The sequence below is a fragment of the Lactuca saligna genome, chromosome 4 (genome assembly GCF_052625555.1).
Source record: "Lactuca saligna cultivar CGN05327 chromosome 4, ASM5262555v1, whole genome shotgun sequence".
NCBI classification, from domain to species: Eukaryota; Viridiplantae; Streptophyta; class Magnoliopsida; order Asterales; family Asteraceae; genus Lactuca; species Lactuca saligna.
In genome coordinates, this window is record NC_136420.1 from 83,188,553 (window position 1) to 83,212,278 (window position 23,726).

At 36.5% G+C, this 23,726-nt stretch overlaps 1 protein-coding gene across 1 annotated transcript; it reads right to left on the reverse strand.

Annotated features, from left to right (window-relative positions):
• Positions 1-14,709: 14,709 nt before the first annotated feature.
• LOC145042253 (TCP family transcription factor) lies at positions 14,710-16,175 on the reverse strand. Its single transcript, XM_078990650.1, has 2 exons — positions 15,320-16,175; positions 14,710-15,164 (listed from the first exon to the last, which is right to left on the reverse strand). The coding sequence occupies exon 1, from the start codon at positions 16,049-16,051 to the stop codon at positions 15,332-15,334; it is 720 nt and encodes a 239-aa protein (XP_078846776.1). The 5' UTR covers positions 16,052-16,175; the 3' UTR covers positions 14,710-15,164; positions 15,320-15,331.
• Positions 16,176-23,726: the final 7,551 nt, after the last annotated feature.

The following is a 23,726-nucleotide window of genomic DNA, read 5'->3' on the forward strand; positions in this document are numbered from 1 at the left end:
CTTAGGCCAAATATGATTAGAATTCATAAAGTCTCAAACTTTATCACTTGGGATGTCCATAAAGCTCTTAATCCAAATTCTTAATCCATTAAGACCTACTTATCTCACACATGGAACAACCACAGCCCTTGGGACCTCATTTTTCTCACTCAAGACCTCTCCTAAGGTCTGAAAGGATAGATAATCTCGACCAACTCAAAACATGCATCAAGATGAGGACTTTTGGGGCAAGAATGATGTCAAAACTTCACAACACTTAGATCTATGCAATATGAATGACAAGCAAGGAGCTTTATACCTCAAATAGACTCCAAAGGATGATGTCTTTCCATATCTATAAGCTCCAATCGTTCCTCTCCTTCTTTGACAACTTCTCCTTTCTTATTCTAGCTTCTCTTTTGCCAAAATAAGCTTTCGAAGACCAAACACTCCCAACAATGGAGGAAATACGGATATCTAGGGTTTCTGGGGGTAAAAGAGTGTCTATGGAGGCTTAGGAGGGAACCATTATGTTCCTTATATTGTGGTTGCCCTTAAAATTAGGGTTTGGGGATTCTAAGAGTACGTTGGACGTACCTCTAGTACGTTGGGCGTACTCAACCTTGCCCCCCGCGTTTCTTCTCTCACTACGCTGGGCGTACGTCCAGCTTACGCTGGGCGTACCCAGCCAACTCAAGCATGCATGGGACCTTTTTCTCTAATTACCCCTAAGGAGGTATAATTGATATCACCTTCGAAACATTGTAACTCCTCAACTCTAAACCCGCTCTCAATAAACTTTACATTCACACGAGGGTGGCGAGAAGCCCTATGCTTCTATCAACACACACACCAGTCCAAACCTTCTCGGATAAAACCCATTTCCCGCAAAAGGACCAAAATTACCCTTTCTCTTAAATCTCAGGGACTCATAATTAAATACTTTAAGAACGGGGCGTTACATCTGGTCTGCTCACCCAATCCCATTATAGGGTCAAAGTAACTCTAATAGAGAACAGACTTAGTCTGAAATAACTCTGTTAGGGAACAACCCAAGGGAGGTGAGCAGTCAATTCTGGTTAACGAAAAAACTGCCTTAGATCACTGTACGAGTTTCTTGTTCCTTTCTTCTCTATTCTTATCTTAGTTGTGGGAGATCCTGGTGTCTTGTGTACACCAGTTACATTTCTTCGATCTTGTCTTTTAACTGGTGCTCATCTTGACTTCAGTATATTGTTCATTGGTTTGTTTTGGTTTGTTTCTTTGATTTTGTTTCCATGGCTGGTTCTAATGATCCTCCAGGAGGAAGTGGAAAGGATGATGCAACTAACTTTGATGATCTTCTCTACATCCATCCATCTGATAATGCTACTACAACCATTATAATTGTTAAGCTAACTGGTAATGAGAATTTTCGTATATGGAGGAGCTCTATGTTTAGGGCTCTTAAGGCTAGAAACAAATTAGGATTTGTTGATGGTACTTTCAAAAAGAGTTTTGTTGAGACTAATAAGGTCTCAAAATGGGAGAGAGCTAATGCAGTAGTCTGCTCATGGATTTTATCTTCTATTAGTGATTCTATATATGCTAGCCATGCTTATTCTGATAGTGCTCAAGACATATGGGATAGTTTGTTTGAAACATATAATAAGGTAGATGGGTCAGTTGTTTTTAATATACATCAAATAATTAATTGCTTAAAACAAAGTGGTTTTTCTGTTTCAGATTATTTTAATAAACTAGATGCATTATGGAAAGAGTTTGATGGTTTAACCAGTCTCACTAAATGTACTTGTGAGGCTGTTGTTAAATTAAATGATCATGCTAAATTGATGAAACTTATGCTATTCCTTCGTGGTCTAGATGAGTCATATAATCAGTTTAAAAGCCATATACTTCTTATGGATCCTCTCCCTAGTGTCAAAACTTCTTTTTCTTTAATATCTCATGAAGAGTCACTTCAAAGAAATGGGACTTTGTCCAATGTCTCCCAGTCTAGTTCCAAAAGTCAACCAGCAGCTTTTAACAGTAAATTTAATAATAGGTTTACGTCTGGTAATACTAGTGATGGGTTTTGGTCATAAGACATCCTATGTGCTCATACAAACCCTAATGCTTGGATCTAGGTTTCTCTATTGTACATGCTTTGAATCCAAGACTATAAACTCTAATTCTAGCATACATATAATCATATTAACATGAGAATAAGTTTATAGTGTTACCTTGATTGTTATGTAGCAATAACAATCCCAAATCTCCTTGTATTGACTTTGGAAGGCTTAGAGTCACAAGTGTCACTCCTCTAATGGTTTACAAACACCATAAGCAAGAGGATGAAGAGGAGAAAGGATGGAGGCTGCCAAAAACGTGTAGAAACCCTTACAAGAAGCTTAGCCACGTTTTTGAGCCTTAAGGGGTCTTTATATAGTTGGGCTATTAAGGTTATCTAACAAGGAAACCCTAATTTGGATGCTTAAGCCCTAAGCAACCCATAGACTCCTTTAATTAAGCCCATGGACGATTTCCTTATGGGTTTCCCATTAGAATTTGTCCATCCCTTAATACAAGGCAATCCATGGCCCAAATTACAATTATCTTATAATTACAATTCCAGTCCCTTAAGTTTAATTAATCTCTTTTAGTCACAAAACTAATTACCAATTAATTATTGACTAATATTAATTAAACAATATGATTTCTCCTTTAATATATTATTCCCATAATATATTAATAAATCATATTTAATCCTTACTCTCCATAATTCATCCTATCAAGTTGCTTTGGTGAAGGCAACCCAAAAGGACCATGCACCATCGGGTCAAGTGCATACCAAAATAGTTATGTACTTAGACACTAATCCAACAGTCTCCCACTTGGATAATTCTAACAACTATTCTGCATATGACTTCAGATCCTGATCTGCAATCGTAGCTTTCCAAAGCCGTTGTCAACTCTGATCATATCAGATACGCGTGTCCTTAGATAAGGGATCATATATTCCTCCATTATAGATATCGTATGAGATATGATTTCTAATCATTCTCTTTGTACTTTATCTCGATTTCCGATTTATGATGACAGACTAATTGAACAAATCAAATTAGCCCTAGCCCGGCCGAGCATTTACGTATGTCATCACTAAACCATCGAGGGGCCCAAAGATATCGCTTTTATCCTACTTTGGATAAAAGGAATGGATAAACTTTGATACAATGCTCGCTTGCACTCACTCACCGAATTACACACAACAATATGTTTTATAACACCAAGTTACTGGTGCGTTTACATATTATCAATGTGCAACCGATTCGCAAGATACAACTCACACATCTCGGTTTGAAGAATATAAGATGTTATCGTCTCACTAATCACTCGAGATAGTGATCCAAGTGAGCGTGGGTTTAATCCAATGCTCAAATCATATTCATAAGCACTCATGAACGTTGCAGCAAACATTTGCTTATGTCTAATACTCTTTTAGACAATCCACACACCAATTCACGAAAGTCTTCATTCATATCTACTTCCAACATATGAACGACTGTGGCCTATTTGAATAATTCGATTATTCTTAATAAACTCAATTATTCTGGAAGTCAAAACATGCAAAGTGAAACACAAGAATAATACTAATCCCATATGGCCTCAAACCTTTGAGTATAAACAAAACACGTTTTATTTATCACCATATCGATTACTCATTATTTGTCGTTTCGGGTAATCAACTTCTTACTTGAATTATTACACTTGTCCCATGCTCCTAGCATGCACACAATGTTTACCTATGGTTCTTACTTTTGTGAAATAGACAAATTGAACACGTTTCCAATCCTTCTCATTTTACAACTCCAAATCCATTTTCTTAAGTGTAAGAATATCAAATTCTCGCTACTTATAGAATATGCTAGATTCTAACACTTTATGCAACGATCCTTTCGTAATGTCACTGCACCAAAGTCACAAAGACTATTGCCAATGATATTACAAAGTCCTCTAACGTAGATTGTTACAAGACAATTCCTTAGATATGATGTCTCTCACTCAAAGTACATTCCTTTGAACATCCTTTTGCATAAAGGTTTCTAATCTAGACATAGATTTCAATATTTACTTCCTAATATGGACACGCTTCCATATTTTCCATATGACAACTCATTTCTTAATAGAATCTTATCTATTCGTAATGATGTCGATATTGTCCATCCAATATGGAAACATTTCCATAATTTCCAATACTATACTTCCAACTACTCACAAGCGACCAATCCTCGTCGAACTTTGGATTGTCCTTTGATAGTTGTTTAATTATTTTAGTCAAAACCGATTCTAGTCCCTTTTCCCTCTAAATGCGCTAGACATTTGGAAAATTTTAGAATGGTAAAACATTAAATCATTTGCAATCGATCCTATACTCGAAGCGTATGGGACATGATGCATAATGTTTTATTTGCTATGTTCTCAAAATTCGAATTGTGAAGAGGAATGCCGTAATCATAATCGAAATTTTAAGAACACACTATGTACCCTTGACTAAATCTATTAACATTCCACAACCTAATCCTTTAGATTTGAAATGAAGCATAATAATCTCTCCCTTCATTATAGCAAAACAACTTTTCAACTCTTATAACTTTGCAAAGTATGACTCTTGTTTTCTATAATTAATATTGCCAACTATGCAATACGTGCCTTAATAATCATACAATCATAACATTTATGCTCCCACTATCATGATGATTATTATAAAACATAACACTTATGCTCCCACTAGCTTCGACATGTATTCATAAACATCTTAACTTTCAGAAAAACAATACTTATTGAATTTCTTAAGTTCATGTTTCTAATACTTAGTGCTTTGATAATCTTTTATCAAGGCTTCTTGAACTTATACACTTTTGCCTTAGATAGTTCATATGTGTGTCTTAACAATTAAGACTAATTGCCAAACCTCACAATTCAAATTATGGAAAGGGATGCCGTAACCATGATCGAATTTGAGAATGCAATTTTACAATCACTATCTTTTAAAATCTTTCTTAGTGAAAGCATTTTCTCACAATCATTTTCATGAAGGAGGAAATCTTATGACACTTAGATTTAAACAGTGTATGTGTTCCTATCCATGTAAATTTGTTAAAAACCAAAGTTTACGACAAATTCAAACTCATATGGATCGAACTTTCTTAATCTTGATTTCTTGCCTTATGGTGGCACAGCTGCCCACCACGTCTTCCAAGTAGTTAAGTAGCTCACCTTTTTCCTATCAATGTACTTTCCATTGATCAAGGTCCTTGCCTTTTATGCATTAAAATGAGAACTCATAGGACTCACATGCATAATTAACTCGATTGGATTGGCACAGAAATAAAATAATGTCTTCACGATAGGTTGTAAACCTCAACTCGTGTGCTAGTGATGATCGATAAGGCTTATTTGATTTGTTCTTGAAACTTTTCAAGACTATTAAGACTCCCACTGACTCCTTGACATATACGATTCTCTTATCAAAACATTTTTTTGATAAACAAATATTCAAAAGTTAGTGTAGCTTATATCAAAACAAAACACTTCATAATTTTGGTCTTAGTTGGTCTCTATCTTATCCACGGCATCATAACTTTCCACAATTGATGAATGTTATAAACCTTCTTAATACTATTTACTCAATGTCACAATCTTGACTTTAAGACTTGTTTTGGAACGAAGTATGATTGACTTCTTGATTTGACCATTTCTTCAATCTTTGATTCCTCTTCTTGGCCATACAATTGTACCAAGACTCACTTAGAGGATCAATTGAGATATGGTTCTTAATCATTAAGACCTATCATAAAGCATAAAAGCTACTCTCCCTTCTTCTTAGAATGGAGAAACTCTTATCTTTCTGCCTACTTGATTCTTCTTATTCGTTTTGCTATTGATCTAAACCCTTTAATCAATTCAAAATTACACTTAATCTTGTAAGTGTAATCATATTTACTAAGCCTTTAGCAAATCATGACGAATATCTTTGTTACTCTTATGGTAAACTCGATCAACACACAACTTTGTGTACTCGATCTCCTAGTCCTTTCACTTGACACTTTGTCAATGAGTTAGTCTAATTTCCAAATACGTAATTTCTCATTCATCGTGCAACCAAGTTGCATGATTCCAAGTTTTGGTCCAATTGAAACTTGGGCGATGAGAAACTGGTAAATTCTTGACACTTCCATAAATAACATAACTAAGAATCATATCCATTCGTTGTAGAAATATGCAAACATCAATTTTCATAACAATTTCATTGCAAGGAAGTAAACAAATAAATAAGTCAAACAAAATTTATTTTATTTATAAAAGCAGCGGAAAAACATTTGTCCTTACAATGCAAAATCTATTGAAAACTATGTAAAAGAAAATTTCTAACAACTCTATCATAACTATCTAAGCTCAAAATCCAATCTTCAAGTCCATGCGATCGAGATCCATCTCTTGTGATTAGATTCATCTTGCTCTCTTATCAAGCTTCCTTTCTTTTCACCGATCCTTCAAAACATTCAAATGCAATCTTATTACATCATGTATTAAGAATTAATGAATAGGAACTCAATGGAGTTAGATAGTGGATTCTTACCTAAAGCGTAGTCATACTTTTGACTCTCCCATCTCTTAGATCTCTTAGGTAAATAGGGCAACTTCATCTCCAATGCCCCTTCTCTTGGCAATAAAAGCAAATTGACTCTTTTGGAACAACACATGGAACTACTTCAGACATCGCCTTTCTCTTATGATCAAACTTTTCGATCATTGCATGTCTTTCATTGCCATTGTCTATATCCATAGAGGTCTTGAAGGCAGATTCACCAATCAACTTTGCTTTTCTATTGCGCCAAACCATTGTTGGTTCAGCAGCAATAAGCATGTAGGTGAGATCTATAAGGGTCACATCGTGGTCTATCATATAGTACTCTCTTGCGAACTCACTACATGAGTTAGGAAGTGACTGAAGAACCCAATCAACAGCCATTTCCTCACAGACAACGGATCCCAACAGTGTGACTTCATCCCTAGGACGTGTGCACACACCGACTTTCCTTCTTTATGTTCACTTGCCAAAAGGGCTTGAGTGATCTTGAACTTTTCAAGCCTTTGAACTTGTGGGTTAGGGAGAATAATTGGAGGAGGAGGAGGAAGTGAAGCATGATTTCTTGTTCCTCGATCGAATCGTGGAATATCATCTTCACGTGGAATGCTTGTTCCACGGGATTTGAGAAGACCATAGTTGTCGAACTTTGACATCGGGAGAAAAACGAATTCAAGTTAGTTGATTGATTGAGTCCTTGGTAAATCACCCAAATGAAATTCCAAGGCTAGGACCCAACACAATATCCTACAACTCAGGAGAGGGATGCCGTAACCCAAATTGCAGAACATTTGAAGGTAAGTGAATGACGATTCACTAGTTTCCAACATGAAAAACGAAAAAGAAATTTAAGTTTTAAATCTATGAAAACTCCTAGATCCTTTGAGATTCATTGAACATTTCAATGGCATGTTTAAATCTCGATATGCCCCTCTTGTTTGTGACTGGGATGCCGAGGATCACAATGCGGGTGTGAATAACCATGCAAACTACATGGTGCCCTCACATGTTACAATCACCTATACGATGTGCCGGTAAACCACACACGCTCCACCGAACTATGACAAACATTGAGTCACCCTTTGCTACCTTTGCTTAGAACCATTTAGTGTGCCGGTAAACCACACACGCTCCACTAACGTCTTCGCAAGGGCACAAAGTGTAATTTCATGGAATTGCATCAATTCACTTTTGCCTAAGTAACTAAGATTGGGAATTTGAAAAACATTTAGTTACTTTGTATTTCATTATACTTATAATGGAAGGTTTCGTCCTATCCTACCCGTTCGGCTAACGACCCTCCACTAGTCAAGAGTGCGGTGGGTAAGAGTGGATACCCATTCAATCACCATTTTATAGGCAATTTCCTTAAACACCCCTTATAGACCAGTTTCGTGAATGAGGCCTACTAACGGTAAGACTGACTTTTACTCATACACATATATAATGTTAGACTTTTAATGTTATATGTAGTATAGGGTGTATTTTATACTTTTAAAATACTATATGGTTAACTTTAACAATTACACTTTTAATTCAATTAAAAATTAACCTAAACCTTTATGGATTTATTAAATCTCTTTTAATTATACTCCTTAATTAATTAATAAAACCATAAGGGTGTGATTTGAACTTTTCAAAAGATTACTAGGGTTTTAGAATTTAACATTTCTAATTAAACCTTTAATCAACTTTTAAATTCCAAAACTTGAGGGCAAGTTTTGAAACCTTTTTCAAAACATTAGGGTTTTAACTATTTAAATTTCAAAACAACAAAACTTTTGGGGTTCAAATTTAAACTATAAAACCTAAAGGGATAAATTAAAACTATTTCACAAGATAATTCAAATCTAAATTACAAATAATCAAACTTTATCTAATAAAACAAGTGATTATCTAAATTTTGACAATTATCTTCTATTTAGGTAAGGATAATCACATAATAATGAAAAAATTCGGATTTTATCACAAAAACGAGTTTATGGTAATTATCCAAAGCCAAAACAGGAAGAAAATCGCGAAAACGAGCTGTCAGACACTTTGAATCGTCGAGTCGGGCTTGGACTCGTCGAGATCAGCTGACTCGGCGAGTTCACCAAGTGACTCGGCGAGTCAAACCTTCAAAACTAAAAAAAATCGATTTTCAGTGCTTATTACGATCAAATATGCATCAATACAATTGAAACCAAGCTAGGCTCTGATACCACTGATGGGTTTTGGTCATAAGACATCCTATGTGCTCATACAAACCCTAATGCTTGGATCTAGGTTTCTCTATTGTACATGCTTTGAATCCAAGACTATAAACTCTAATTCTAGCATACATATAATCATATTAACATGAGAATAAGTTTATAGTGTTACCTTGATTGTTATGTAGCAATAACAATCCCAAATCTCCTTGTATTGACTTTGGAAGGCTTAGAGTCACAAGTGTCACTCCTCTAATGGTTTACAAACACCATAAGCAAGAGGATGAAGAGGAGAAAGGATGGAGGCTGCCAAAAACGTGTAGAAACCCTTACAAGAAGCTTAGCCACGTTTTTTAGCCTTAAGGGGTCTTTATATAGTTGGGCTATTAAGGTTATCTAACAAGGAAACCCTAATTTGGATGCTTAAGCCCTAAGCAACCCATAGACTCCTTTAATTAAGCCCATGGACGATTTCCTTATGGGTTTCCCATTAGAATTCGTCCATCCCTTAATACAAGGCAATCCATGGCCCAAATTACAATTATCTTATAATTACAATTCCAGTCCCTTAAGTTTAATTAATCTCTTTTAGTCACAAAACTAATTACCAATTAATTATTGACTAATATTAATTAAACAATATGATTTCTCCTTTAATATATTATTCCCATAATATATTAATAAATCATATTTAATCCTTACTCTCCATAATTCATCCTATCAAGTTGCTTTGGTGAAGGAAACCCAAAAGGACCATGCACCATCGGGTCAAGTACATACCAAAATAGTTATGGACTTAGACACTAATCCAACAACTAGTAGTAAAACTAAAGATCAGGTTGTTCAATGTAAAAATTATGGGATAAAAGGACATTCTAGTGAAAAATGTTATAAAATAATTGGTTATCCTAAAGATTTTAAACCAAGGAATGAAGTAGGTTAGAACAATTTAGGTAAAACCTTTAATGCTAATTCATCTGTTGTACCTTCTGGATCCTCTGGGTCTGGAGAGTCTGAGTTTCATCAACTCACTAAGGACCGGTATGTCAAATTTCTTAATCTGATTGGTGAAAAGCAGTGCAATGAGGAAGCATCTGTTAGTGCTAATATGGCAGGTACTTACTTATTCAATGCTTGCAGTTCCATTTTTAATTGTAACAAATGGGTTGTAGATTCAGGAGCTAATCAACATATGATAGCTTCTTAATCTATTTTGTATGATATTGTGGATGTATCTAAACTTAATATTCATGTTACTCATCCTAATGGAACCAGTGCTAAAATTGAGAAAATTGGAAATCTTAATGTTTCTAGTTCTTTAACTCTGTTTGATGTTTTTGTTGTTCCTGAGTTTAATGTTAATTTGTTACCAGTTCATAAAGTTTGTAAAGATAGTAAGTGTGAAGTTGTGTTTAATGAACATAGCTGTAAAATTCAGGATTTACAATCCAAGGAGATGGTGGGGAATGGTAGTGAGTCTGGAGGTCTCTATTATATAGATAGTGTACCTTCAGGTAATTCTTTTTGTGCTAATTCTGTTGTATTTTGTGTTTCTAAATTAACATGTCATTGTAGACTTGGTCATCCATGTGATCAAGCCTTAAATTCTTTAAAGTCCAAGCTTAACTTTGGTATTGAGTCCTTGCCACCTTGTGAAGTTTGCCATAAGGCTAAACAAACAAGGAATTCATTTCCTTCTAGTCTTCATAAGTCATCTAGCTTAGGTGAGCTGATTCACCTTGATGTGTGGGGTCCTTATAAAGTTATCACTTCAGAGGGATATAGGTTTTTTCTTACTATAGTGGATGATTTCACTAGGGCAACTTGGGTTTATTTCTTAGAAACTAAAAGTGAAGTCTTTGCTTGTGTTACTGCATTTTTAACATTTTGCACAATCAATTTGATGTTAAGATAAAAAAAGGTGAGGTCTAATAATGGCACTGAGTTTTTAAATCATAATTTGAAATATATTTTCTTTAACAAAGGTGTAATTCATCAGATCTCGTGTGTTTACACTCCCCAACAAAATGGGGTTGTTGAAAGGAAACATAAACACATTTTGAATGTTGCAAGGTCCTTGATGTTTCAGCCTGGGTTGTCTTTAAAATTTTGGGGTGATGATGTTTTAACCTCAGTGTTTTTAATTAATAGAACGCATAATTAAGTTTTGAATGGAGCATCTCCATATTAACTTGTGTATAAAACTATTCCTAATTTTGATAAGCTTCGAGTCTTTGGTTGTCTTTGTTTTGCAACAAAACTGAACAATTTAGATAAGTTTTCTGAACGTGCAAAAAATGTGTTTTACTTGGTTATTCATCTGAGCAAAAAGGGTACAAAGTTTTGAGTCTCGACACAAATCTTGTTTTTGTTTCCAGGGATGTGAAATATTATAAGTCAGTTTTTCCGTTCAAGCTTAAATCATCTTTTGAAGACAAATCTGATTTGTTTAATAACCCAAGTGACCCATTTTCCTATGATGAGCCATTAGAATCTAGTTTTCTACAAGAAAGTATTAATGTAGATGATTTAGGAATAACCCCACGATCTGATGGTGCTGGAGCAGTCCACAATCTGGTTAAGTCTTCGTCCAGTGAGTACAACAACCAGAGTGACGAGGCACATGTACCTCAGGTTGAGGTGGATGTTCCTATCTCATCTACTATGGCTAAGGATAGTAGTTTAGAACCTAATAATCCTTCTGATGATCATGTATTAGGAGTCACTCGTTCTGGTAGAAACGTGCGTTTGCCAGCTAGATTTAATGATTTTGTTGTAGAAAGTTCACATAAATATGGACTTGAAAAGTCTGTGAATTATTCTTGTCTAACTAATGAAAGTAGATGTTTTGTGTCTAATCTTAACAATTCCTTTGAACCTAAATCTTATTCTGAAGCTTCAACTGATCCTAATTGGATCAAAGCTATGAACGAAGAAATGGAAGCATTATATAGAAATCATTCTTAGTATATAGTTGATCTACCTCAAGGTAGAAAGCCTATTGGTTGTCATTGGATTTATAAGATTAAGTATAAATCAAATGGTGAGGTTGATAGATATAAGGCTAGACTTGTTGCTAAAGGGTATAATCAAAGGGAAGGCATTGATTATGAGGAGACTTTTTCTCCTGTCGCTAAAATTGTTACTATTAGAATTGTTATATTTGTTGCTATTAATAATTCTTGGCCCCTTTATCAACTTGATGTGCATAATGCCTTTTTGTATGGTGATTTAGTTGAGAGTGTGTATATGGTCTTACCTGAAGGTTATCATACTAAAAATGACAACATAGTATGTAAATTGGTAAAGTATTTATATGGTTTAAAAGAGGCCCCTCGTAAATGGAATGAAAAGTTATGCGTTTCTTTATCAAAAATTGGTTTTGTTCAAAGTATGAGTGATTATTCTTTGTTTGTAAGAAACAAAAATGACACTATTGTAGTTTTATTGGTATATGTAGATGATATTATCTTAACTGGAAATTGCAATATAGAAATTGAAAATGTTAAACTGTTTCTTAAGGCTCAATTTAAAATAAAAGATTTAGTGATGTTAAAATATTTTTTAGGAATTGAAGTGGTGCCTATTGGTGATGGTATGTGTTTAAATCAGAGGAAATATTGTTTAGAATTATTATATGAATTTGGAATGTTAGGGTGTAAACTAGTTAAAACTCCATTGGAGATTAATTTTGTTTTTAGTAGGGATAATGAGGATAATTCAGAATATGTGAATAATATAACAAAATTTCAAAAACTTATTGGTAAATTGATTTATCTTACTATAACTAGGCCTGACATAAGTTATGTAGTTCAGGTTTTAAGTCAGTTTATGCATAAACCTAAAAAATCTCATCTAAATGTTGCTTTTAGAGTATTAAAATATTTAAAAGATTGTCCTGGAAAAGGTATTGTTTTATCAAAAGCAAGTTCTTTTGATGTTACTGGTTATGTGGATGCTGATTAGGCTAAGTGTTTGTCTACAAGAAAGTCTGTTTCAGGTTATTTTGTGTATTTAGGTAATTCAATTGTGTCTTGGAAAAGTAAGAAACAAAGCATTGTATCCAGATCTTCAACTGAGTCTAAATATCGTGCTTTGGGTTCTGTTACATGTGAAGTTTTATGGATTTTAAAAATTATGAATAATCTTGGATATAAGAATCTTACTCCTGTAAAGTTGTTTTGTGATAATGAATCTGCTATAAAGTTGGCCTTAAATCCTGTTTTCCATGAACAAACAAAGCATTTTGAAATTAATGTTCATTTCATTACAAAAAAAATAGAAAATGGAATTTTGAAAATCGTTAAAATTGATTCTTCTAATCAAAATGCAAATATATTAACTAAGTCTTTAACTTTTTTTCAACATGATTTTTTGTCAAAAAGACTTGGTCTTAAAAATATGTTTGCATGTAAATAAAATAGTATTGTGTCAAATGATAAGTTTGAGAGGGGGTGTTGAAAGTATTATGTTAATTAGAAAACTTATCATTTGAATGTGCAGGGTATATAATGTTAATTTATAAGTAGTGTAGGGGATATTTCTGTATATTCTTCTATACATGTGTGAATGTACGCATGTTAAAGATTGAATCTGGGTCCATGGAGAGTCCATGGGTTAAAAGTTGCTCCGAGTTTTAAAGTGTTATCTGAGGTCATTTGTAGATTAACACTAGATATTTTCTATTAGATGCTCTCATCTTGTTCTCTTCTTCTCTGTGAAAAATGGTTTCAGTTCTAGGGTTTCTGTAACACACATTCATGATTATCTTGGTTCTTTGTTTACATCCGAGTGTTAGAGTGTGATTTTAGTGAGATTTATTTTGTATCTTGTATGATGAAAACCAATTGTTTCATAATAAATGAAATGTTGATGTTGGGAAGTTTTGTGTTCGTGTGATTGTTCTTTGAGTTTATAATTTGTGACACTATGTTTATATGGATTAGATTTTATATATTTCTTAGGATTTGTAGATGAAATTTAAGCTAAGGAAGTAAGATGGTAAGAGCTTCGATTAAGTTACTTGTAAGGTGAGTTCACTTTGCAAAAATAAAGTGTATTCAAACTTGAGTCCCTTCTCTTGTTATTTTAGTTTAGTTTTATGATATTCTTCATGTATTTGATGTAACACTAAAAAAACCCAAAAGAAAAGGCTTTTGCCCTAAAAATAATATCCAGTGTTTTGGATTTGAGCATATAAGCACATCCACATGTATTATTGGTCGTTTGGTTGTGCCATGGTCTTACACCTATTTGAGAAAAGTATCATTAAGGTTTTGCGTTATACAACTTCGCATACATGGAATTAAATGTGTTGAAATTCTTTTTAGTAAAACTATTCGTAACACTTTTGGATTGTGAATTGAAATCACAATGATTGAGATGTGCTTGTTATGAGACGATATTATGGGGTCAAATTGAGACATGATGATGGTTGATTATATAGTTTGGAACATGAAACGTTTTCTTAATTGAATAATTAGAAAAATAAACGTTTATTGGAATGAAACAATTTCTTGTTTAAATGATATGTAGAAAGTTCTACATTCAAAAAAGAATTGTAGTATCGTTTTCTTAATTGATGCTTTACAAAACATGGAGCATCTACCCTTTTATATTGTTTACTTTTAGATTATGAGCCCATGATATAGATATGGGACTTGTAGGTTTGACAGTCCTTGTTGTCAATTTCAGCTGGGCCCAAAATTGAAGATGCACCACTACTCCTTTAGTGTCTCTATAGATAAAATGTTACAAATTACGAATGACATATTCCAACTACAAATATCAATAATTTTGTTATAGAACCAATATAATTAGAATCTCGTTTTCATTTCAAAACGAACAAGTCATGGTGGAAATGTACAAGAGCACAAACACCTCATATGCAAAACATGAAATAAATCAAAATTGCAAAAAGGGTAAATCCCAAACTTGTTCATCACCATAGCCAACAAGTTTCTTTAAGCCTAATATAACTAGGAGATTGGGTCTTTCTTTATTCAAAACAAAAAACTAATTCAAAATTACATTACATTATTCCCACACACGTACATATTAATCTAATTGAATATAAACTTTCCAAAAAGAAATAAAAAAGCTTGAAAAAACATGGAATATATGGAGAAGAACCACCCCCTCCCCTCCCATCCCCATCCAATTTCAAGAACAGGGTGAGAGGCAAAACAAAAACCAGATGCAAATTCGTCGAGAAATTGCGATCGAGATTATCAAATCACACTTGTTCATCACCATAGCCAACAAGCTTCATCAGGAATGGGAATGGGGTCCAACAGAGTAAAAATGGCGGTCCTTTCTGCAAATCCTCTATCTTCAATCTATCCCCATTGTCGAGTTATCATCGCCTTCCTCCCAACAAGAATAAAAAATTAGGCTAAAACCCTAAAAATACTTCAGTCAATTGAAAGGGTAAAACCCCTAAATTCTACCAATTTTCCACCACACGAATTTCAGATAATGCAACATATATAGTTATATAGACGACGATTGCAGCAAGTACCAGATGATGATTTCAGCGAGTATCGTCTTCTCTACGGCCAGACGACGGCGGTGGTGGCCCGGAAAGGGACGCTAGCAAATTCAAATGCCCTTGATTCATCGGAAGGTAGTTTCCAACCCTAGCCGCGGATGCCTCTCCCATTGTTTGTTCCTGGTGAATGAACCTCCCTTGTTGCGAAGACATCGCTAGAGGTGACGGCACGACCATCTCCGGCGCTGCGAAGCTCCACACCTGACCGAAATCTGACCTGGCTGGAAGAGCCCAGAATCCTCCAGGGGTGGCGGTGGTGACTGTACCGGAAGACATATTATGATCTTCTTTGTGTCCGTCAAGACCATCTTCATTCGCCCGAAGTCGTTTTCCGAGTATAAATGGAGTCGGAGAGAACAGGTGTTGGGAAGGGGGCTTCTGATCCAGTGCGGCGGAGAGGGAGCAATTGGCATTGGAGTTACGCAGCGCAACTGAAACACTGGAGAAGCTAGCTGGATTTGTGCCGGTGCCGGTAGCAGCGATAATCGAGGGTTCCGCTTGCCGGAGCAACCATTCAATTGTCTGACCATCAGACTTGTGACCAAGCTCACGGGTGAGCTGGAAAACCCTAGCGGCGCAGATGATAGGCATACGGATACGGCGACCACGGCCATCAACCTTACTATGTCGGTCCTTCGCCGGTGGTTTCTTGACCACTAAAGCACCGTTACCGGACGGCAGCTTGGCGTCGGATGTTGACATAATACACACAGTGGTGAGTGTTAGTGTGTGTGTGTTTGTGTGTATGAGCTGGTGAGTGGCTCTGAATGTTAGGGAAGGGGGAAAATTAGGAGTAATGATTGAGAGAGAGGGAGGAGGTGTTGGAGACAGAGGAGGGGGCACATGGACGGTGGGACCTGCTGGCTTAAAATCCCAACCAGCTCACGCGCCGCTTAACGACTACAGTTTCCGTAGGTGGAATCAACGCGCTTTTCCAAATTAGGTCTAAATTAGGGGTAAACAACTATGGAAAGTTTTCATGCAAAAACTTTAGAGGAATTAGTTTGTAAAAGCTTTAAAAATAAAAAAAAAAATATAAAGAAAAAAACAAAGTCATAAAGAAAAGATGTAGAAAATATTATAAAAAGGAAAAAAAAAAGTAATAATATAAAAAAAAGTAATTAAAAAGGTTGGAAAAATATTTATAAACAGTATTTAGATGAATTTGTAAAAAAACATACTTGTTAAAAATGATGTAATTGAAGTTGTCAAAATAAATTTAAAAAAATTGTAAATTTTTTCCATAAAACTAGGCTTTAAAAAAAGTGGGTTGTAAAATGTTGGGGAGAGAGATTATAAAATGAATTTGTAACAAATTTATAAAATAATAATAATAATAATAATAAATATTGTTATCGTAGTCCAACAATGTTTAGTATATTGGTTTAAATGGTCACTCGTGATTTTTTTTCCTTTGATGGGTACAAACTAGTGTTTATAGGTTTTAAAAAGTCATTATAGAAAATTTGAAGGGGTCACACGGTGACCCTATCCTAATCATCAGTTTTCATATGTCACCTAGATGAAAGCTCATATATATATATATATATATATTTCTGTCTTGTCCTCATTTTACCATGTCTCATTTTTCTTTCTCTAAAATCCACCATCTTTCTCAAGATCCGACCTAGATACATCTCTCTCCTTTATCTATTAACTTCAATCATTTGTATGCGTCGATCTATTTCCCTTTCTCTTCCCCTATGTTTCTCTCATTTGATTTGCATGTGGGTAACATAAATTAGGTAACATATATCCTCTTTTTCTCTCGTTTGTTCATGAAGACTATGGAGCTCCTCTTTTTCTCTTGTTTTATTTGTAGGTATGTATCAAGGGAGATGATGGTGTTCTCCAGAAGGATGGATAGAGATGGAGGGTTTGGTTTCACGTTGGTGGTGACTAGGAACACAAATTTGAATACAACAATATAAGTAAAAACAAGAAGTCAAATTTGAAGTTTCAAGTTTCGGAGGTGTAGAGGTGGTTTTATGCAAGAGAGTTTAAGATTCGTTCATGTTCAGGTTGGTAAGTCCTTTTAGGGTTGGTATCAGTTTTCCTTGGGAAGGCTGTATTTATTCCGAAATGCGGAGGTATTGACCAGATTGTTTGAAGTGCTGGGAAGGTAAGGAAGGATTTCGAGGATAAAATCTAATTCAAGTGAGGGAGAGTTGTAACACTACAAATCTGGTAGTTACTTTTTATACCCTTGAAATGAAAATTATGGCATAATGGTCCCTTCGTACGTTGGGCGTACTCTTGAAGTACGCTTAGCATACTAAGGATGGATGATCGCGGAGGGTCAGCATATATGTTGGGCGTACCATCGGGTACGCGGGGCGTACGTGACGGATATACAAAACCCTAAAACTCGGACTTGACACCTATTTCAACATCCTTAATTCATTGAGGCTAAACCCTAGCAAGCCTCTACAGCCCCATTTCGTCCCTTAACCTTAGATTTCCTTGTGAGAGTGTTTCTTGAGCTTAGAAAGTGTATTAGTGGCCATTTTAGAGATTATCAAAGAAAGACTAGATAGTGAGCAAGCTTGGTGTGGCATTGAGCTTCAAGATCCTTCATCTAGATCATCTTGAGGAGCTCCTGTAGGTATAAAGCCTTAACCTTCTCATCTTATTCATTAGATTGAGTTAGGGTTTGCTATATTTTCCCCTTGTGTGTTCATGAATCATCTCTTGGGAGTTTGAGAACCTCCAGAGCTTAGGCAGAGTAGATATGAGGCCCCCTGGTGCATTAGTACCATAAAAATGTAGTATTGATGGGTGTTTTGACCTCATGTATGAGTTAAGACCCTTGGAAAGGTCTTAATGGGTTGTAAAGGATTATTGGGAGCATATGGAGCATGCAAAGGCATAAAGTTGGAAACTTTATGTCTTAGGGCTTCTTAATGGACTCAGATCTAATGTTAGACGTTGAAATCTCAAGTATTAAGCACTTAATGGTCAAACGTGCACATCCTGCTTGTACGTCATGTGTAAATTAGCCTACGCAGCGCGTACTGCTTAAAGGGATAGTACGTTGAGTGTACTGGAGGAGTACATCGGGCGTACGGACTCCAGTTGGGTTTTGGGCTTCGTCTGGGCTTGTAAGCCCTTTGGGCCTTATTCGGTTTTGGGTTTGGTCATATTTTAGGTTAGTGGTTCGATTTATATGCTTTGGGTCATGGTTGTTTTGGTTGGGCCTTATTAGGCCAAGTGGCCCATTAATAGATTTGGACATGGATTTCGGGCCCATTAGCAAAGTGAAGACTCTTGGGCCATTATGAACGGATTTGGGCTAAGAATGTGTTTGGGCTTAAAGGAAGTCCAGTTAAGGAGTTAGGCCCAATTTTCCAAATTTGGAATATTGGGCCATTAGTGGGCTTTTATGGATTTTACAGTTTTGGGCCTTGTCGGTTTTGGACTTGGGACTTAGTTATGAATCTTGTTGGGCCAGGGGTAAAATGGTCAATTTACCCCCAATTATGGATTATGGATCATGATTTGGGACCCAATTGCTAAGTGGGCGATATTTTGGTATTGACAACTCGAGGAGTTATAAGGGCGGCAACTAAGGATTTCTTGCATGGAGTTTCATCAGTACGAGGTGAGTCTCCTCACCATACCAATGGGTCGAAGGCACCAAGGCAGACCCATTTTCTGATATGTGGTACACTAGTTGATGTAGTGATATGTGGTATACTAGTTTGTTATATGTTATGTGGTATGCTAGTTGTTTATGTGATATTTGCATGAAAGAACATGGGGATCCCATGGAACTTGGATGTCAGACCATGTGGGGGAACCCATGCTTTCTAGGTAAAGACCATAGGGGAGCCCATCGAACTTGGATGTCAGACCATGCGGAGGAGCCTATGGCTTTCCAGGTAAAGACCATGGAGGAGCCCATGCCACTTCGATGTCAGACCATGTGGGGGAACCCATGGCTTTCTAGGTAAAGACCATGGGGGAGACTATGGCACATAGGTGTAAGACCTTGGGGGAGCCTACAACATCCTGAAGTAAGACCCTGTAAGGAGCCCACGACATCCTTATATGTTTATATGTATGGCTTATGTGATTGATATGGTTTATGTGATTATGTGGTTTACGTGGGGTATGCTCTGGGGAACTCACTAAGCTTCGTGCTTATAGTTTTGTTTATGGTTTCAGGTATCATCGATTTGGAAAGGAAGGCTCGGCTTAATCGTAGCACACACACCCGTGTTTTCTGCAATATGTGATTTTGGGATGAACTCTGATAAATGTTTTTAATTAGCAATGATTTGGAACGTTGAATTAAACGATATCTGTGTTTTGACTATAATAAAAATGTAATTTTTACCCTTAATTTTTGGTTCATTACAAGTTGGTATCAGAGCCTTGGTTTGAGGGATTCAGATTTAATTTTGGGTGTAGCTGAACTCAAACTGAGGACCTGTAAAGTTTTCAAAAGGAAAAATGTTTTCAAGGAAAAAGTTTTCTAAGACAAGAAAAGGTATGGTGCATTTAGTGAGGGTCTCGGGAAGAGACCCAAGATTTCTGAACAGGGTTGGAGAGGCCAGCAGGGTTGGGGTCGGTGCAGCGCGTGCAAGAAAGTCACCATGGATCTTGCCAATGCAGAAGTATGGGTTACTACGAGTGTAGCAGGTTGATCATGTCAGTAGAGATTATTCCCTAGGGAGGAAAGGGAAGCCAGAGCTCCAGTAGGTGGTTCGGAAGGTGTGTTATCGTTTATGAATCTTTCAGAGGCTATTGGTTTCTTGTTGTCTGGAATCTTATAGTATGTTGGTTTCGCGTTGTCTTTGGGTTGTGATTATGTCATCGTTGGACTGTATCTTCGGCGAGTATCTTATGTCTTTTGCATGCCATGAATCATTAATGGGTTATTGAAGGGTCATTTCTCGTATAGCGAGCTTTAAGTGTTTGGTTGCACGTTGGGTGGTTGTCAAGATCGATTCAGGGGAATTATGTGGCGGATTATGATCAGGATTCAGTGTGTTAACTCTTCCGTATCGTTAGGATTCAGTAGTCTTTCTAGACATGATGATTGGCGTTTAGGGGTGACTAGAGAGGTGGTCCATTGTTGATCTTTTAGTTTAGGCATCAACTTTGTTGGATTGCAGGTGTTGGGTGTAGTATCATCTAAAGTATTTGGGTTCAATAGAGTTGTTAGGCTTCAGGAAGTGTTTAGCAGACCATTATGGGGTAAAAAGGATTGGGAGTTTTGTAATGCCAGTATTCCAGGTAATTTCCATTTTAGCATTTTTTTCCTTAAAAACTTTGGAAAGTTGGTCCATATGTTGGGTGTACGAATCAGGTGTGATGGGCATAGGACTTTGCATGTGATTGTGGAATCTCTCACATACATTAGGTGTATGTGTGTGTACATTGGGCGTATGCAAGCAGTGGATAAACCCTAATATTTAGGGTTTGGACCCTATTTAAAGACCATTGTGGCCTTTAACCCTTCTTACCCCTCAACCACCATCTCTCTTAGCCTCCAATTCAAACCTTAATCCTTGTGTGTGAAGTTTTGAAGCTTTACAGTAACTTTTGGTGTTCTTGGTGGTGAAGGAAGACCGTAGGAGTTGTGTTATTTCTATTAAGCTTGTTGGATCCAGAATTGTAACATCCGGAATCCAGAAGGTCAAATTATGGAAATAAATTCCTTTTTTAGGGACCAAATCGTCGAGTTTATGGAATCAACTTCACGTGTTGGAGATCATTGAGGCGCATGTTTTTAAGGACCAACTCATCGAGTTGGTGAAAGGAACTCGAAGATTTGGATGTTGTTTGAGAAACCCTAATTTTGGGATTTTGCATCCTATTCAAACACCTTATGTCCCAGGTGTTGGCCTCATTTCCAACCTCCATAGCCTCTAACCCTAATCTTCAAATCCGAAAGCCTTTTTGAGTGTTGTGACCCCTTTCTGAGTGTGTTTTGGTGTGTTTGAATCTCTTGGAAGAAGGATAATCTTGGTGCAAGGTGCTGATCCAAGTAGAAGCCTTCAGATCTTGATTATTTACATAATTTCCAACATATTGTGGGTATAAAGTTATATCCTTGCTTAATATTTAATTAGATCTCTTTTTGGGTTAAGTTTTGATGCTTTTAGCCATGTCTGGGTGATTGGTGGGGTTGAAGGACGTCCCAAGTGTTATTCTTCCAAATCTATGGTCCTCTTGAGCTCTTTTGGCATAATGGTGTCAACTTTATGGTCCTAAGGGTTTCATGCATTCATTAAGTCCTTCTTTTGGTCTCTTTTTAACTTTTGAGCTTCTTCTAAGCATGAATAAGTGTAAAGTTGGAAACTTTACATTGCCATCTACCCTCTTACGGTCAGATCTGCATCTTGGAGTTGTGTCCTTGTGGAATAAGTGCTTAATAATAATGTCATTACCATTTTAAGTTTATGGTTTGGGTTTTGAACCCATTTTGGTGGTTCTTAGGGGTAAAGTTGGAAGCTTAACCCTTCTTAAGGCCATTTCAGTTAAGATCTGAGTGGGAGAAGTTGTTAGTTTCAAATATATCGACTTAATGGGTTAAGCTATTTGGTCCCGGGTGAACTCGATGAGTTGGAGGAGACAACTCGATGAGTTGTTTTGGTTTTCCCCGATTATGGGTTGGTGAGGGTCAACTTGGAGAGTTGATTAGACAATTTGGCGAGTTAGACCGGTTTCTTCCCGACTTTGCGGTTGTCAGAGGAACTCGACGAGTTGGGTCAACTCAGGCCGTTGAGTTTGACTTTTGACTTATGCCTTTGATAAAGTTTGTCCCACGGGGTGTTGGAAGTAATCTGAATTGGAAATGTGGGCTTAAGATAAGGCACATATAGTGTTGCGCCCAAATTTGGAAATTTGGGTCATTTGTGGGCTATGGATTTTGTGGATTTTGGATCATGGTTTGGAACCCAATTGCTAATTGGGTGATATTTTGGTATTGTTAGCTCGAGGAGTTTTCAGGGCAGCAGTTAGGGATTTCTTGCAGTGAGCTTCAGCTTTCGAGGTGAGTTTTCCTTACTGGGTTTAGCGGGTGAAGGCACCAAGGCCGACCCATGTTTATATTATATTGTTGGTATGCTAGTTGTCTTCGTGACTCTTACATGTGTTGTGTTTATATGTTTTTCGGGTTAACGCATGATATCGGGCGATACCTGATGATATCTATATGCTATGTATCTCTATGATTATTGCATGTGTATGTGTTTATTTATATGTTATTGTATGTTGGGCGGGGCCCATTTTACCGAGATCAACTCGATGCTGGAAGGGGTCTAAAGCCGGGCAGGGCCTGATGACGGGTTGGGCCCACTATATGTTATTGTATAATTGGTATGTGGTATTTGGGGAACTCACTAAGATTTGTGCTTATGGTTTTCAGTTTATGTTTCAGGTACTCTAGTTTTCAAATGAAAGGGGCTTGAGACAGTCGCAGTACATACACCCGTGTTTTCCGCAATATATAATCTTTGGGAATGAACTCTAATAATAGTTTTATTTAAATGCTTTTCAATGTTTGGAAAAAGTTACAATGGTGTTTTGAATATAATAAAAATGAAATTTTTAACCTTGATATTTGGGATGTTTCAAGTTGGTATCAGAGCCTTGGTTTGAGGGATTCGGGCATACTCTTGGGTGTCTGAACTCAAACTGAGGGTTTGGGGAGATTTTTTTTTATAAAATAAAATTTAACTGAAAAAAGGAAATTCTAATCAAAGAAAGGGGTGTGATGCGTGCAATCGGATGAGCCCAAGTAAGTTTTCCCAAAATACCCATACATGTTATCTGTTATGCTTTTATCCGTGAATCTGTGGAATCTCATGCTAGTCTGGGCGAAGCATCTACTCGGCATTTGCATGCTAGAATGCTAGGAGAGATGAGTTTGTATGCCTATTATCTAAGCTTGTAGACTTTTATGCTAGTTTTTATTAGCTAGTGGTAGGTTGGCCTGTTATGTGATGTCTGGTAGTTATTGAGTGAATATGTCAAGTCACAGGTGGCAAATGTTGGATAATCTCAAAGTGATGGATTTAACCCTATTGTGTAGCTCTTGTTTGAGTCTAACCGGTGTAGGGATGAGTCGGTTACTTAAAGGATTATTTAAGCTCTGTTGTATTTGATTCTGTTCATAAGGTAGCAAACTGAAATTATGAAGACTTCTTCAGCAGCTGATGGCAGGGTGAGGTCGGGAACCTAGGAATTCCTAGGGATTGCTTTAGTCGTTTGGTTGCGCGGGTTAGCAACTGTTGGTGTATGGAATTAAGAAGGTGACTTAGGGGATTTAGGAGGACCCTCAAGGAAAGTGTGGATAGGTGTTGAAGGTAGTATTGGGCTCGTACTACTGAAAGCACAGGATCCATACTCGAATCAGGGAGAGTCT